This window comes from Garra rufa, chromosome 23, assembly GCF_049309525.1.
Source record: "Garra rufa chromosome 23, GarRuf1.0, whole genome shotgun sequence".
NCBI lineage: Eukaryota > Metazoa > Chordata > Actinopteri > Cypriniformes > Cyprinidae > Garra > Garra rufa.
The window spans coordinates 1,259,827-1,278,652 of record NC_133383.1 but is presented as its reverse complement, the minus strand read 5'-3'; the positions used below and the strand labels follow the sequence as shown (position 1 = coordinate 1,278,652).

Below are 18,826 nucleotides of genomic sequence, written 5' to 3'. Positions count from 1 at the left end.
CTTGTATATTCAGACTGATTTGTTTAAGATGTACATGTATATTGTTTACACATGAACTTTCCAGTTCATGAACCGCATGTAATTTGTCTCAGTGAACACCAGAGGGAACTTCTGCTTCCATAAAGTTTGTAATAATCCTGATAATATTCCTGTCTACTTCACTGACATCAAGGGAATCTGTTTTTTTAGTGTGGGATTGTGACCTTTATTAAAACAGTCTGACCTACAACACCCTATTTCAGATCTAAAATTAACAAGAAAATAAAGTTCATTATAAGAGCAGAAACCAAAACCATCAAGTCAACAAATCAAACTTTATTAGCCAAGAATTACATTATAAAACACAATAATGATACAGAAAAAAAACAGAAGTAACAAAACAAATATATCTGACATTAAATAATACTGTTAACAAATAAATGTGTTTTAATTAAAGCACACAATGAAGTCTTTTGCATCTTTTAGTGTAGTAAAATCTTTTCTTACTTATAGATTTGCTTGTTTATAAATGTTATGTCACATTGGCTACTGTCTTGAGTTATTATTATTTTTTTAAATCCATTTTTCTGACTCATAGAATAACTGACTGCAATATATTCCTGTAAATACATTTTTACAATAAATAAATGGAAGAATACCTGTTGGGATAAAGTTATTTTAATATGATCAATATGTTCTTTATTTTTTTAAATTAGATTTTATTTGTATATTTTCTGTTTTTACTTTCATTTTAATTAAAGTTTTATTAAATCTGTTGCTTTTCTGTTTTTAAATGTCTATCATTTTTATTAATTTTAGTTATTAAATAAAAATTAGAAATGATGCCTTAAAAAACTAGCTGAAAATAAGTATTTTTTAAAAATATTTTAAGTTAAAATGATTTTTTTTTAAAGTAGAAAATATGTTTTTGATGGGATATCAGCATCTCTACAGTGTTTCCAACCCCTTTTGACCAATACATTTTTAGACCGATTGAATTTTTTTTTATTTTTTTTTGGATCATCACTGTTTGTTAAAGCGATAGTTCACCCAAAAATTAAAATTGTCATCATTTATTCATCCGTTGTTCCAAACCTGTATGAATTTCTTTCTTCTGTTGAACATAGAAGAAGATATTTTGAAGAATGTTCGTAAACAAACAGTTGCCTATGGAAGCCAGTTTGCGCCACTGAATAAAAAAATTAAAAAGGTATGAATTTTTTTCTTGCAATTGCAAGTTTACATCTTGCAATTCTGACTTTTTTTCTCAGAACTATGAGATATAAATGCACTATTGCAAGTTATAAAGTCAGAATTGCTAGATATAAAGCCAGAATTGCAAATATAAACTCACAATTGCCAGTTATAAAGTCCAGTTCTGAGAAGAAAAAAAAAGTTTATATCTTACAATCCTGACTTTATGACTCGCAATTGTGAGTTTATATTGCAAAATTCAGACTTCATTTCTCAGAATTGTGAGTTTCTATCTCGGAATTCTGACTTCGTATATTTCGGAATTTTGACTTTATAACTCGCAATTGCAAGTTTATATCACACAATTCCGACTTCATTTCTGATAATTGCAAGTATAAAAATCCCAGAATTCTTACTTTTTATATCTCGGAATTTTGACTTTAGAACTCGCAATTGCAAGTTTATATCACACAATTCCGACTTCATTTCTGATAATTGCAAGTATAAAAATCCCAGAATTCTTACTTTTTATATCTTGGAATTCTGACTTTTTATATCTCGGAATTTTGACTTTAGAACTCGCAATTGCGAGTTTATATCACACAATTCCGACTTCATTTCTGAGAATTGCAAGTTTATATCTCGGAATTCTTTCTTTTTATATCTCGGAATTCTGACTTGGTATATTTCGGAATTTTGACTTTATAACTCGCAATTGCAAGTTTATATCACACAATTCAGACTTCATTTCTGAGAATTGCTAGTTTATATCTCGGAATTCTTACTTTTTATATCTAGGAATTCTGACTTTTTATATTTTGGAAATTTGACTTTAGAACTCGCAATTGCGAGTTTATATCACACAATTCAGACTTCATTTCTGAGAATTGCAAGTTTATATCTCGGAATTCTTACTTTTTATATCTCGGAATTTTGACTTTAGAACTTGCAATTTTGAGTTTATATGACACAATTCAGACTTCATTTCTGAGAATTGCTAGTTTATATCTCAGAATTTTGACTTTAGAACTCGCAATTTTGAGTTTATATGCCACAATTCAGACTTCATTTCTGAGAATTGCTAGTTTATATCTCGGAATTCTTACTTTTTATATCTCGGAATTTTGACTTTAGAACTCACAATTGCAAGTTTATATGACACAATTCAGACTTCATTTCTGAGAATTGCTAGTTTATATCTCAGAATTTTGACTTTAGAACTTGCAATTTTGAGTTTATATGACACAATTCAGACTTCATTTCTGAGAATTGCTAGTTTATATCTCAGAATTTTGACTTTAGAACTCGCAATTTTGAGTTTATATGCCACAATTCAGACTTCATTTCTGAGAATTGCTAGTTTATATCTCGGAATTCTTACTTTTTATATCTCGGAATTTTGACTTTAGAACTCGCAATTGCAAGTTTATATCACACAATTCCGACTTCATTTCTGATAATTGCAAGTATAAAAATCCCAGAATTCTTACTTTTTATATCTTGGAATTCTGACTTTTTATATCTCGGAATTTTGACTTTAGAACTCGCAATTGCGAGTTTATATCACACAATTCCGACTTCATTTCTGAGAATTGCAAGTATATATCTCGGAATTCTTTCTTTTTATATCTCGGAATTCTGACTTGGTATATTTCGGAATTTTGACTTTATAACTCGCAATTGCAAGTTTATATCACACAATTCAGACTTCATTTCTGAGAATTGCAAGTTTATATCTCGGAATTCTTACTTTTTATATCTCGGAATTTTGACTTTAGAACTTGCAATTTTGAGTTTATATGACACAATTCAGACTTCATTTCTGAGAATTGCTAGTTTATATCTCAGAATTTTGACTTTAGAACTCGCAATTTTGAGTTTATATGCCACAATTCAGACTTCATTTCTGAGAATTGCTAGTTTATATCTCGGAATTCTTACTTTTTATATCTCGGAATTTTGACTTTAGAACTCACAATTGTGAGGTTAATATCACACAATTCCGACTTAATTTCTCAGAATTGCAAGGTTATATCTCGCAATTCTGACTTTATAACTCGCAATTGTGAGCATTTATCTCACAATTCTGAGAAAAAAGGTGAGATTTGTGAGATAACTAGTCGCAATAAATTTTTTACCTTTTTTTTATTCAGTGGCAGAAACGGCTTCCATAGTTGCCGGTAGCCATTTACTTCCATAGTATTTTTTCCCCTACAATGGAAGTCAATGGGGTCTGTTTGGTTACCAAAACATCTTTTGTTTTTAGGTTAACTATCTGTTTAAAATTCCCTCATATTTCCAGGTTTTCCATTGCGTCTCTAAACGGACGCTTTCATCAGGACTCATAGTTCTGGTTCAGGTATTTCTCCTCCTCTGATATAAGCCAGTGCTTTCTGCGGCCCGTAGGATGAGGTGGGAGGAGGAGCGGGAAACGAGGACGAAGGGAGCTGTGACTGTCGGTCCAGAGACTGATAGATAGAGGGCGATAAAGAGCGGTTAAAGTGCAGCGGCGAACTGGCGGTCCGAGGCGCGCGGGTGAGCGACGAAGACGAGGAGGAGGACAGATGCGAGCGACTCCCGTAGCCGTACGCCGCGCTGCTCAGGAGGAACTCCCGTGAGCCGTATGCCGGAGGAGTTGGACCGCGAGACGACGGTCCGCGGAAATCCAGCGGCAGGCTGCGTCTGCTGGGGGTGTCGTAGATGCCGGCGTCCGGCCCGAGAGAAGCCTGCGCAGGTTTGTCCTTGTCGTCGGGCTCACGGCGCTCTTGGATGGAGCTCATGAGTGGTTTGGGCAGGCTGTCGTAGCGGACGGGCGACGGCTCGCGGTTCATGTGAATGAACACCGGGCTGCAGTTGCGTGCCGGAATCTGCTGCATATCAACGGAGCCGCGGGACTGAGGCGGATCCATGGGTAAAAACGGCGCCTGGATGCCGATGGGACGCAGCAAGCTGTCGTAGGACAGGCTCCCCGTCCGGCCGCTGAGGACACTTTGGGGCGCTTGTGGGATTTCGGCTCGCTCGGATCCGCGGCGACTGGAGTGTTTGAGACTCAGAGAGCGTGAGTTCAGAGTCAGAGTGTTGACATGATTCTCAGACTGGAGCAGGCTGGGTTCAGATGCGTGTTCCTGAGGAACCAGTGGGGAAATCCTCGACCCCATCTACATTGACAGACAAAGGAACATCTAGAAGAACATGCAGCCACAGTTTCCAAGAAGTCATTTAACCATTGGTCGATTTCATTTTGTTAAGAGATTTGAACGTTGGTCATTTTCGTTCTATTACGACATTTAAATGTTGGTAGTTTTTATCCATTTAAGACATTTAACCATTGGTTGGTTTCATTCTGTTAAGAGATTTAAACATTGGTCGTTTTTGTTCTATTACGAGATTTAAACGTTGGTCGTTTTCATTCTATCACGACATTTAAACGTTGGTCATTTTCATTCTGTTAAGAGATTTAAACGTTGGTTGTTTTCATTCTATTACGAGATTTAAATGTTGGTCGTTTTAATTCTATTACGAGATTTAAACGTTGGTAGTTTTTATCCATTTAAGACATTTAACCATTGGTTGGTTTCATTCTGTTAAGAGATTTAAACGTTGGTTGTTTTCATTCTATTACGAGATTTAAATGTTGGTCGTTTTAATTCTATTACGAGATTTAAACGTTGGTAGTTTTTATCCATTTAAGACATTTAACCATTGGTTGGTTTCATTCTGTTAAGAGATTTAAACATTGGTCGTTTTTGTTCTATTACGAGATTTAAACGTTGGTCGTTTTCATTCTGTTAAGAGATTTAAACGTTGGTTGTTTTCATTCTATTACGAGATTTAAATGTTGGTCGTTTTAATTCTATTACGAGATTTAAACGTTGGTAGTTTTTATCCATTTAAGACATTTAACCATTGGTTGGTTTCATTCTGTTAAGAGATTTAAACATTGGTCGTTTTTGTTCTATTACGAGATTTAAACGTTGGTCGTTTTCATTCTGTTAAGAGATTTAAACGTTGGTTGTTTTCATTCTATTACGAAATTTAAATGTTGGTTGTTTTCATTCTATTACGACATTTAAACGTTGGTCGTTTTTGTTCTATTACGAGATTTAAACGTTGGTCGTTTTCATTCTGTTAAGAGATTTAAACGTTGGTTGTTTTCATTCTATTACGAAATTTAAATGTTGGTTGTTTTCATTCTATTACGACATTTAAACGTTGGTCGTTTTTATCCATTTAAGACATTTAACCATTGGTTGGTTTCATTCTGTTAAGAGATTTAAACATTGGTCGTTTTTGTTCTATTACGAGATTTAAATGTTGGTTGTTTTCATTCTATTACGACATTTAAACGTTGGTCGTTTTTATCCATTTAAGACATTTAACCATTGGTCGTTTTCATTCTGTTAAGAGATTTAAACGTTGGTTGTTTTCATTCTATTACGAGATTTAAATGTTGGTCGTTTTAATTCTATTACGAGATTTAAACGTTGGTAGTTTTTATCCATTTAAGACATTTAACCATTGGTTGGTTTCATTCTGTTAAGAGATTTAAACATGGGTCGTTTTTGTTCTATTACGAGATTTAAACGTTGGTCGTTTTCATTCTGTTAAGAGATTTAAACGTTGGTTGTTTTCATTCTATTACGAGATTTAAATGTTGGTTGTTTTCATTCTATTACGACATTTAAACGTTGGTCGTTTTTATCCATTTAAGACATTTAACCATTGGTTGGTTTCATTCTGTTAAGAGATTTAAACATTGGTCGTTTTTGTTCTATTACGAGATTTAAACGTTGGTCGTTTTCATTCTATCATGACATTTAAACGTTGGTCGTTTTCATTCTGTTAAGAGATTTAAACATTGGTCGTTTTCGTTCTATTACGAAATTTAAATGTTGGTTGTTTTCATTCTATTACGACATTTAAACGTTGGTCGTGTTTATCCATTTAAGACATTTAACCATTGGTTGGTTTCATTCTGTTAAGAGATTTAAACATTGGTCGTTTTTGTTCTATTACGAGATTTAAACGTTGGTCGTTTTCATTCTATCACGACATTTAAACGTTGGTTGTTTTCATTCTGTTAAGAGATTTAAACGTTGGTTGTTTTCATTCTGTTAAGAGATTTAAATGTTGGTCGTTTTAATTCTATTAAGAAATTTAAACGTTGGTAGTTTTTATCCATTTAAGACATTTAACCATTGGTTGGTTTCATCCTGTTAAGAGATTTAAACGTTGGTCGTTTTCATTCTATCACAACATTTAAACGTTGGTCGTTTTCATTCTATCACGACATTTAAACGTTGGTCGTTTTCATCCTGTTAAGAGATTTAAACATTGGTCGTTTTCGTTCTATTACGAAATTTAAACGTTGGTTGTTTTCATTCTATTACGACATTTAAACGTTGGTAGTTTTTATCCATTTAAGACATTTAACCATTGGTTGGTTTCATCCTGTTAAGAGATTTAAACGTTGGTCGTTTTCATTCTATCACAACATTTAAACGTTGGTCGTTTTCATTCTATCACGACATTTAAACGTTGGTCGTTTTCATCCTGTTAAGAGATTTAAACATTGGTCGTTTTCGTTCTATTACGAAATTTAAACGTTGGTTGTTTTCATTCTATTACGACATTTAAACGTTGGTCGTTTTTATCCATTTAAGACATTTAACCATTGGTTGGTTTCATTCTGTTAAGAGATTTAAACATTGGTCGTTTACGTTCTATTATGAAATTTAAACGTTGGTTGTTTTCATTCTATTACGAGATTTAAACGTTGGTCGTTTTCATTCTATCATGACATTTAAACGTTGGTCGTTTTTATCCATTTAAGACATTTAACCATTGGTCGTTTTCATTCTGTTAAGAGATTTAAACATTGGTCGTTTACGTTCTATTACGAAATTTAAACGTTGGTTGTTTTCATTCTATTACGAGATTTAAACGTTGGTCGTTTTCATTCTATTACGACATTTAAACGTTGGTCGTTTTTATCCATTTAAGACATTTAACCATTGGTTGGTTTCATTCTGTTAAGAGATTTAAATGTTGGTCGATTTCGTTCTATTCCGAAATGTAAACATTGGACATTTTCATTGTATTACGAAATTTAAGCGTTTAATTTTATTACAAAACGTTTCTCTTAAGAAAATTAAATGTTAGTGAGGTTTTTTTAATCAAAAGATTTAAACATTGTTCATTTTTGTTGAAATTTAAACTTCGGTCGGTTTTGTTAAGAGATTTAAACGTTGGTCAGTTTTGTACTATAAGATTTAAACATTGATAGATGTTGTTCTGTTAAGAGATTTAAAAGGTTGGTTTCATTCTATTACAAGATTTAAATGTTGGTCAGTTTTGTTCTATTATAACATTTAAACATTGGTTGGTTTGGTTCTAATACGAAATGTAAACATCTGTAGTTTTTGTCTCATTAAAACATTTTAACATTGGTCGAATTTGTTCTGTTAAGAGATTTAAATGTTGGTTGGTTTCGTTCTTTTACGAAATTTAAACATCAGTAGTTTTCGTTCCATTAAGAAATTTAAACGTTGGTTGCTTTTCTGTTAAGAGATTTAAACATTTGTCTGTTATATTCTATTACAAGATTTTATGTTGGTCGGCTTCGTTTTATAGCAAGATTTTAATGTTGGTTGTTTTTGTTCTATTACGACATTTAAACATCAGTAGTTTCTGTCCTAATAAGACATTTAAATGCAGATCATTATGTTCTGTCAAGAGATTTAAACATTGGTTGGTTTCATTCTATTATAAGATTTACAGGTTGGTCAGTTTTGTTCTTTTACAACATTTAAACATCTGTAGTTTCCGTCCCATAAAGATAATTTAAACTTTGGTTGGTTTTGTTCTTTTAAGAGATTTAAGTTGGTCAGTGTTGTACTATAAGATTTAAACATTTATAGGTTTTGTTCTGTTAAGAGATTTAAACATTGGTTGGTTTCATTCTATTACGACATTTAAACAATGATAGTTTTTTTTGTCTCATTAAGACATTTAAACATTGGTCGTTTTTTTTTTATTTATTTTTTTAAGAGATTTAAATGTTGGTCTGTTATATTCTATTACGAGATTTTAACGTTGGTCGTTTTTGTTCTATTACGAAATTTAAATGTTGGTCAGTTTAGTCCTATTACGACATTTAAACGTCAGTAGTTTCTGTCCCAATAAGACATTTAAACTTTGGTCATTTTGTTCTGTCAAGAGATTTGAACATTGTTTGGTTTCGTTCTATTACGAAATGTAAACGTTGGTCGTTTTTGTTCAATTACGAGATTTTAACGTTGGTCGTTTTTGCTCTATTACGAGATTTAAACATTGGCTGGTTTTGTTCTATTATGAAATTTAAACGTTGGACGGTTTTGTTTTATTACGAAATTTAAATGTTGGTAGTTTTCAGGCCATTAAGAAATTTAAACGTTGGCTGATTTTGTTCTATTACAAACTGTAAACGTTGGTCGTTTTTGTTCAATTACGAGATTTTAACGTTGGTCGTTTTTGCTCTATTACAAGATTTAAATGTTGGTCAGTTTATTCCTATTATGACATTTCAACGTCAGTAGTTTCTGTCCCAATAAGACATTTAAATGTTGGTCATTTTGTTCTGTCAAGAGATTTAAACATTGGTCAGTTTCGTTCTATTACGAAATGTAAACGTTGGTCGTTTTTGCTCTATTACGATATTTAAACATTGGCTGGTTTTGTTCTATTATGAAATTTAAACGTTGGACGGTTTTGTTTTATTACAAAATTTAAATGTTGGTAGTTTTCAGGCCATTAAGAAATGTAAACGTTGGCTGATTTTGTTCTATAACGAAATGTAAACGTTGGTCGTTTTTGTTCTATTACGAGATTTTAACATTGGTCGTTTTTGCTCTATTACGAGATTTAAATGTTGGTCAGTTTAGTCCTATTATGACATTTCAACGTCAGTAGTTTCTGTCCCAATAAGACATTTAAATGTTGGTCATTTTGTTCTGTCAAGAGATTTAAACATTGGTCAGTTTCGTTCTATTACGAAATGTAAACGTTGGTCGTTTTTGTTCTATTACGATATTTAAACATTGGCTGGTTTTGTTCTATTATGAAATTTAAACGTTGGACGGTTTTGTTTTATTACAAAATTTAAATGTTGGTAGTTTTCAGGCCATTAAGAAATGTAAACGTTGGCTGATTTTGTTCTATAACGAAATGTAAACGTTGGTCGTTTTTGTTCTATTACGAGATTTTAACGTTGGTCGTTTTTGCTCTATTACGATATTTAAACATTGGCTGGTTTTGTTCTATTATGAAATTTAAACGTTGGACGGTTTTGTTTTATTACAAAATTTAAATGTTGGTAGTTTTCAGGCCATTAAGAAATGTAAACGTTGGCTGATTTTGTTCTATAACGAAATGTAAACGTTGGTCGTTTTTGTTCTATTACGAGATTTTAACGTTGGTCGTTTTTGCTCTATTACGAGATTTAAATGTTGGTCAGTTTAGTCCTATTATGACATTTCAACGTCAGTAGTTTCTGTCCCAATAAGACATTTAAATGTTGGTCATTTTGTTCTGTCAAGAGATTTAAACATTGGTCGGTTTCGTTCTATTACGAAATGTAAACGTTGGTCGTTTTTGTTCTATTACGATATTTAAACATTGGCTGGTTTTGTTCTATTATGAAATTTAAACGTTGGACGGTTTTGTTTTATTACAAAATTTAAATGTTGGTAGTTTTCAGGCCATTAAGAAATGTAAACGTTGGCTGATTTTGTTCTATAACGAAATGTAAACGTTGGTCGTTTTTGTTCTATTACGAGATTTTAACGTTGGTCGTTTTTGCTCTATTACGAGATTTAAATGTTGGTCAGTTTATTCCTATTATGACATTTCAACGTCAGTAGTTTCTGTCCCAATAAGACATTTAAATGTTGGTCATTTTGTTCTGTCAAGAGATTTAAACATTGGTCAGTTTCGTTCTATTACGAAATGTAAACGTTGGTCGTTTTTGTTCTATTACGATATTTAAACATTGGCGGATTTTGTTCTATTACGAAATTTAAACGTTGGTCGGTTTTGTTCTGTTAAGAGATTTAAATGTTGGTTGCTTTAGATTTTTTTTTTTTTGCAAGATTTTAGCATTGCTTGGTTTTGTTCTATTATGATATTTAAACATTGGTCGGTTTAGTTCTATAATGAAATTTAAACGTCAGGCAGTTTTGTTTTATTACGAAATTAAAATGTTGGTAGTCTTCAGGCCTTTAAAAAAATTTAAACGTTGGCCGATTTTGTTCTATTAGGCAATTTAAACATTGGACGGCTTTGTTTTATTACGAAATTTAAACGTTGGTAGTTTTCAGCCCATTAAGAAATGTAAACGTCGGTCGGTTTTGTTTTATTACAAGATTTAAACGTTGGTCAGTTTTGTTCTATTAGGAAATGTAAACATTGGTCACTTTCAGCCCAATTAAAAAAATGTAAACATTGGTTGGGTTAGTTCTAAAACGAGTTTGAAGCATTGGTTAGTTTTGTTCTTTCTACAAGATTTAAACGTTGGTCGGTTTCGTTCTATTACGAAATTTAAACGTTGGTAGATTTCACCCCATTAAGAAATTTAAGCACTGGTCGGTTTTGTCCCATAAAGAGATTTAAACTATAGTTGGTTTCATTCTAATTAGAGATTTTAGAGATTTGTGTTTTATTAAGAGATTTAAATGTTGGTTGGTTTTGTTTGATTGATATATTTAAATGTTTAAAAGTTTTCCAAAAGTAATTAGCAAGCTCTATGTAGTTTAAACAAGCGGCTGCTGGAAATACAACACATAAAGCTTTATTCCCCCAGTGAGCAGCCTGAGGAGACGCTGACAAGGAAAGATAAACACCCTTTGGATGGCCACAGGAGAATAAAATCCTTGGGTGAACACAGGCTACAGTGGGAGAACCAGCTCTCCTTCGGCTAAACAATTTTTGCATAAATCTGTGTTCTTACCTGACCTCTGGGAACTTGGTAGAGCACTCTGGAGGGCGACTCTGATGTCTGAAGTGGATTCATATTGTGTCCTGAAGGCATTAGAGCTCTGGACTGGAGCAAACTCTCTGTTAGAAAACACATAGAGGAGACATGAAGACATTTAGCATTTCAGACGTCCAGAAACACGACTGTGCCACATGTCCACCCACCTTCCAACGCTGCCAAATGGTTCTTGAGCAGGACTGGATCTGGTTTAGGGGGCAGTGGAGGTGGACTGGTCAGACGTTTGCTGTCTGAAGCATCTAGTTCCTCTAGAGACTGACACAAACACAACTAAATCACACAAAAGATACACAGACAGTGATAGAGACATATAATCACACTCTTACTGTGATCTGGCATGATGGATGGGGAAGCTGCTTTGAAACCAGGGTTATTAAACTAAAACTGAAATCATAAAAAAAATAAAAAATAAAAAAAAAAACATTTTTCATTACTTGGAATAAAATAATGTTAACTTAAATCACGTAAAAAATATTTTATTTCAGCTGTGGAATGTGGAAGCTTGATGTGCTAAAATAACTATAACTACAACAAAATGTAGAATCGTGCTAGTACCATGCTAATCATGCTAGTAACATGCTAATCATGCTATTAACATGCGAATCATGCTAGAATCATGTTAGTACATTGCTAATCATGTTAGTAACTTGCTAATCATGCCAAAACATGCTAGTAACATACTAGAATCATTCTGGAACCATGCTAGTAACTTGCTAATCATGCTAGAATCATGCTAGTAACATGCTATTCATGTTAGGATCATGCTAGTACCTTACTAATCATGATAGCAACATGCTAGAAACATGCCAATAACTTGCTAATCATGGTAACAACATGCTAGTAACACCCTGGCAAACAACCTGAGTAAACATGCTAGTATCTTGTTAATCGTACTACAATCATGCTAGTAACATGCTAATCATGCCAAAACATGCTAGTAACATACTAGAATCATGCTGGTACCATGCTAATCATTCTGGAATCATGCTAGTAACTTGCTAATCATGCTAGAATCATGCTAATACCTTACTAATCATGATAGCAAAATGCTAGAAACATGCCAGTAACTTGCTAATCATGGTAACAACATGCTAGTAACACCCTAGCAACCAACCCGAGTACATAGCAACCACACAGCAACACCCTAGCAACGACCCAAAGTACATTAGCAACCACAGCAACACCCTAGCAACCACCCGAGTACTATAGCAACCACATAGCAACACCTTAGTAACCAACTCAGGTACCCAAGCAACTGCCCTAGCAACCACCCTGAGTACCTTAGCAACTACATAGCAACACCCTAGCAAATACATACTAACACCTTAGCAACTACCCCGGGTACCTTAGCAAGCAAATAGCAGCACCCTTGCAACCAACTCAGGTACCCTAAAAACCGCCCTAGCAACTATCCTTGATACCCTAGCAACCGCACAGCAACACCTTAGCAACCAAATCAGGTACCCTAGCAACTGCCCTAGCAACCACACTGAGTACCTAGCAATCACATAGCAACCAACCCAGGTACCTTAGTAACCACCCTGAATACCCTAGCAACCACATTACTACACTCTAGCAACCACCCAGAGTACCTTAGCAACTACATAGCAACACCCTAGCAAATACATACTAACACCTTAGCAATTACCCCGGGTACCTTAGAAAGCAAATAGCAGCACCCTTGCAACCAACTCAGGTACCCTATAAACCGCCCTAGCAATTATCCTTGATACCCTAGCAACCGCATAGCAACACCCTAGCAACCAACTCAGGTACCCTAACAACCACCCTAGCAACCATTCTTGATACCTTAGCAATCGCACAGCAACACCATATCAACTGCCCAGGTACCTTAGCAACCGCATAGCAATACCCATGCAACCACCCCAAGTACCCTAGCAACACCCATGCAACCAACCCATGCTAGAAACATGCTAGTAACTTGATAAAATATGTTACAAAAAATTGACTCTGCTTGCTATCTAGTGTCTAAACTTCAAGCTTTTAAAACTACTAATTAAACCTACTTCAAACTTTCTGGCTATGCTTTTTTAAGGCAAATCAAAGTTTGTCTACAAACTTTACTCACCTAGTTTAACTTGATGAACTAAAGTAACTATAACTAAAACAAAAAATAATAAAAACTGTATAGATAATACACATGTATTAACATTCATAAGCTGAAAACATTCCATAAATAATCATTAGGCTTCAGTATCTTAGTAAATTGACTGTATGTTCATCCATGAATCTAAGTGAGTACGTTTATAAAGCACATCTGAAGGTTAATGCCGCTGAACGCAGGTCAAGTTTGCTGTTTGACCTCATTCATTTCTTCATTAGACCACAAATGAAGTATTTATGGGCATTAAGTACCTTGATCGGGAGCGTTTGGCTCGGGTCGCTGCCATCAGAGCTCTTCACGGGGCTCAGTTTGAGGGACTCTGGGTGATGGAAAGGAGGCTGAATGCGAAGCGGCAATCTGTCACTGAGTTTCTCAGTGTACCTGATATTGAAAGAGCAACATCAATGTTAAAAATCAACATGCATGCTGTTAGTTTATCAGCAAGAACTAGCTTTGCCAATCCTTGATGTTTGATTCATAAGAAAATGCATTAGGAATACGTATGATAAAAATGTATAGCTTTGAATAAAAGCATGTCCTAAATGCATAAATGCTAATACCTTTTGGGTATTTTCTGCATTATTTAATGCGTGAGAGTTGCAACTATTAGCTATTGTTGCATATTTTAATAAAGTCAATTTTTATTATTTTATCTTTGTTATTAATAACAAGTAACAAACTAAAGGACAAATACAATAAAAAAAAAAAAGAAAAAATTCAATTTTTTTTTTCTCCAAATTTGTTGGAATTTTTCTGGATTCAGTTTTTCCCATTTAGAATTTTTCTAGACTCTATTTTAATGGTTACATTACAAATATTAATTAATTAATCAATTAATTAATTAATTAATATCGTGAAACATACTGCATTCCATTGTAATAGTTTTAGTAAATTTAATAATCACAAGTATGTCCAATTAATTAATAAATAACTCGATTTTCTAAAGAATTATTTATTTTTTTATTTTTTTTAGAAATACTGTCTTTTGTATTTACAATTTTAAACTGTAAATAAATTCTGGTAAATAATTTATCTGGTAAATATATATATCATATATATATATACACACACACACACACACACACACACACACACACACACACATATAATATTTAAGGTTAATATTTATAATATTTATATTTATTTTATAAAACACGTTTTATTAATTTATCAAATTCTGTTAATCTGTTTTCTATTAATTTTCTGCATTCCATTTTAATAGTTTAATTAAATACTAATAATCACAAGCATGTCTAATTAATTAATAAATATTAATTAGATTTTATATTATAGGTAAATATTCCTGTAATATTTGTATTATTAGTATTAGCACAATCATTACATGTCAACTGTTTGTATTTAAAATAATAAAAATATGATCAAAAAGCATGTCTAATTAATTAAAATCATGGAATGTACATGATTTAACAGCAATTTCTTAAAAGTTTAGCAAAAATTTAATTTTAAGGCCCTATAAAATATGTTTTATTAATTTTGATCAAATTCTGTGAATCTGTTTTCTATTTATTTTCTGCATGCCATTTTAATAGTTTCATAAAATTTTAATAATCATGACCAAAAGCATGTCTAATTAATTTATAAAGAGTAATTTGATTTTATTAAAAAAAAAATATATATATATTTATTTATTTATTTTTCCTCAGAAATGCTGTCTGGTGTATTTACAATATTCTTGTAAATTAATTTTGGTAAATAATTTTTCAGGTAAATATTCCTTAAATATTACAATTTGTTAATATTTAATTTTAATATTACTGGTATATCATGCAACACGAATGTGCATTAAAATAACTTCAAATTTACTTTAAATTGTTAAAAAATAGCATGAGGTCTTCATTTGCTTCACTCTGCATGCTGTTATTTTATTGGTAAGGAAACGCAGAAATGATAACAGCATATGGATTTGATCAACATCATGATTTTGATGTAAATGAGTGTTTTAAAGTGTGAAAGCGCTCTGACCTCGGTGTGATGGGACTGAAGAGCACAAACTGCACGTTCTGACAGCAGCCGCGTGTGAACGGATTCACTCCTCCCTGGAACTTCCCCGTCACCTGTGATGCAGTTTAATCAAAATAAATGCAGAAACCGATGCATGTCAGATATGATCTTACCTGTTCGTTTGTGGTGCGTCCTCTCGCCACCAGAACCAGATGAAAACAGGACAGACCCAAGACGGGAATGAAGAACAGAGCTGAAATGCTCATGACCGCCAGACTGAACACACACCGTCAAGAACTCATCACTGCTTCGTGTTTCAGACACTTGGATAGTTTGTAACGTGGGTAAAAAAGCATTAAAAGCATTTCTGTTAACTGAAACCTACACTTAAATTCAACTAAATAAAGCTAAAAAATAAATAAATAAAAATGACAAACTTGCATAATTTTTTTAATTAAACTTAAAGTAAAAAAACAACAACTACAACTGAAATAAAAGTAAAGTAAACATATATAGTAACATATAAAAGTTAAAATGACAAAACATAACAAAATTACTGAAAATAATAAGTGTTAAATAAAAATTTTTAAAAAACCTGGATAAAAAAGGCTTGTCAGGACAAACTTTGAAGTTGGCTTGAGAAAGCTAAAACGGACAGTTAAAAAAGTTTTAAAAGCTAGAAGTTTGTAGGTTTTCAGTTTTAAGTAGTTTAAAAAAATAGATAGGTAGATAGCATGTTACTAACATAATTAACATGTAACTAGCATGTTGCTATAATGATTAGCTAATTACTAACATGTTTCTAACATGATTAGCAAGCTACTAGCATGATTAGCATGTTGCTAGCATGTTGATAACATGGTTGACAAGTTACTAGCATGTTGTTAGCATGATTAGCATGTTACTAGCATTTTAGCATGATTTACAAATTACTAGCATGTTGGTAACAATATTCTAGCATGATTAGCATGTTACTAGCATGATTATAACATGATTAGAAAGTTGCTAACATGATTCTAGCACGACTAGACAGTTACTAACATGATTCTAGTATGATTAGCAAATTAGTAGCATGTTTCTGTCATGAATAGCATGTTACTAGCATGTTGTTAGCATGATTTTAGTTTGATTGTCATGTTAATAGCATGTTACCATGTTTCTAACATGATTAGCATGTTTTTAGCATTATTAGCCTGTTACTAGCATGTTGTTGACATGATTCTAGGACGATTATCAAGTAGGTAGTATGTTTATTTTTTTTATGATTAACAAGTTACTAGCATTTTTAGCATGTTTCTAAAATGATTCTAGCATGATTGGCCTGTTTCTAACATGTTTTTACCATGATTAACAAGTTACTAGCATTTTATTAACATGTTGCTAGCATGACTAACATGTAACTAGCATGTTGCTAACATGTTTGCATGATTAGCAAGTTACTAGCACATTGCTATCATGATTCTAACATGATTAGCCTGTTACTAGCATGTTGTTAACATGATTCTAACATTAATAACAAGTTACTACCATGTTGCTAACATGTTTGCATGATTAGCAAGTTACTAGCACATTGCTATCATGATTCTAACATGATTAGCCTGTTACTAGCATGTTGTTAACATGATTCTAACATTAATAACAAGTTACTAGCATGTTGCTAGCATGTTTCCAGCATGATTAACAAGTTACTAGCATTTTTTTAGCATGTTTCTAACATGATTCTAGCATGATTAGCCTGTTACTAGCATGTTTTTATCATGATTAACAAGTTACTAGCATTTTATTAACATGTCGCTTGCATGACTAACATGTAACTAGCATGTTGCTAACATGTTTGCATGATTAGCAAGTTACTAGAACATTGCTATCATGATTCTAACATGATTAGCCTGTTACTAGCATGTTGCTAGCAAGTTTCCAGCCTGATTAGCAAGTTACTAGCATTTTTAGCATGTTTCTAACATGATTCTAGCATGATTAGCCTGTTTCTAGCATGTTGTTAGCATGATTAGTAAGTTAGTTTGACTGAGTTTAAATGGATTATAATTATAGTTGATAGAAGGGCAGTTTGATAGAGTCTCAAGGGATTGTGGGAATTTTGACAGTTGGAGTTTGAATCTATTTAGCACACTAAGTAAGATCAGTCTAAAGATCTAAACTGAGTTTGGAGTTTGGAGAGTTAAAGCTCTAGGAGGAGTAGCAGTCAGAAAATTCAGTCTCAGAGTCAGAAGAAGAAGAATAACTGTAAGTTCAAATGGCATTTCAGTAAGTTGCCTTTCTCATGCCAACTTAATAGTTAAAAAAAAATCTAATTCAATATATAAAAACTGTAAATAATACTAAAATAACACTGGCTCAGAGTCTCTTCCTGAAGACTGAAATACTGTGATGCTTTCAGAACATTACAGTGTTTTGCTTGAGCGACCCGGTTTGTGTCAACTTCTGACTGACCAATCACGTGAGTCGGGGGGCGGGACTATCTATCACACTGACCAATGACAGACAGCAGCAGGAGTGTTTGAGTCATTTCACAATCATGGAGCTGAAGGATACGTGACCGCGGCGTGCAGTTCCCACAGGTTCTCCAGATGATCCAGAACATACAGGAGACTTCCGGAAAACACACCCACCATGTGAACACTCAGAGTCAGGAGGAAGAGGAAGAAGAAGCGATAGTTGCGTCTCCCGATGCAGTTGTTCACCCACGGACAGTGATGGTCAAAGTCCTGAACAGATTACATATATTAGTGCTTATTGATTAAAAAATAAACAAATTGCACAAACAATAATATTTATATTTTCATAACTTCACATTAAATCTCCAAATCAATGTAGAAACCACATTAGGATGGTATACAATACTAGCATGTGGTTACCATGATTCTAGTTTCATTAGCACGTTACTAGCATGTTATTATCATGTTTCTAGCAGGATTAACATGTTTTTACCATGATGAGCATGTTACTAGAATGACTGGCAGGTTACTAGCATTTAGTTAACATGATAAGCAAGGTGCTAGCATGACTCTAGCACGATTAACAAGTTACTAGAAAGTTTCTAGCATGATTACCATGTTACTAGCATGTTGCTAACATGCTTAACAAGGTACTAGCACACTGCTAACATGATTCTAGCATAATTAGCATGTTTCTAGCATGTTATTAGTATTTTGTTAGCATGATTCTAACAAGATTAGAAAGTTACTAACATTTTGCTAGCACGATTCTAACATGACCAGCATGTTGTTAGCATGATTAGCAAATCACTAGCATTTTGCTAGCATGATTCTAACATTATTAACAAGTTACTAGCATTTTACTAGCATGACTCTAACATTACTAGCATGTTGTTAACATGATTAACAAGGTACTAGCACACTGCTAGCATGATTCTAACATAATTAGCATGTTTCTAGCATGATTAGCATGTTACTAATATTTTGGTAGCATGATTCTAGCATGATTAACAAGTTACTAGCATACTACCATGTTACTAGCATGCTGTTAACATGATTAACAAGGCCCTAGCACACTAC

The 18,826-nt window shown here is 33.2% G+C and overlaps 1 protein-coding gene across 1 annotated transcript in view; it reads right to left on the bottom strand.

The window, feature by feature from the left end:
- Window positions 1–760: 760 nt before the first annotated feature.
- The window catches only part of LOC141299698 (palmitoyltransferase ZDHHC8B-like), a 36,317-nt gene continuing 18,251 nt past the window's right edge, over window positions 761–18,826 (bottom strand). Inside the window, exons 4-10 of the mRNA XM_073830080.1 lie at window positions 17,844–18,016; window positions 15,464–15,566; window positions 15,312–15,403; window positions 13,580–13,709; window positions 11,350–11,458; window positions 11,159–11,265; window positions 761–4,331 (exon numbers count right to left, since the gene is read on the bottom strand). Coding sequence (XP_073686181.1) covers window positions 3,516–4,331; window positions 11,159–11,265; window positions 11,350–11,458; window positions 13,580–13,709; window positions 15,312–15,403; window positions 15,464–15,566; window positions 17,844–18,016 — 1,530 coding nt within the window. The 3' untranslated portion in view covers window positions 761–3,515. The remainder of the gene's footprint in view (window positions 4,332–11,158; window positions 11,266–11,349; window positions 11,459–13,579; window positions 13,710–15,311; window positions 15,404–15,463; window positions 15,567–17,843; window positions 18,017–18,826) is intronic.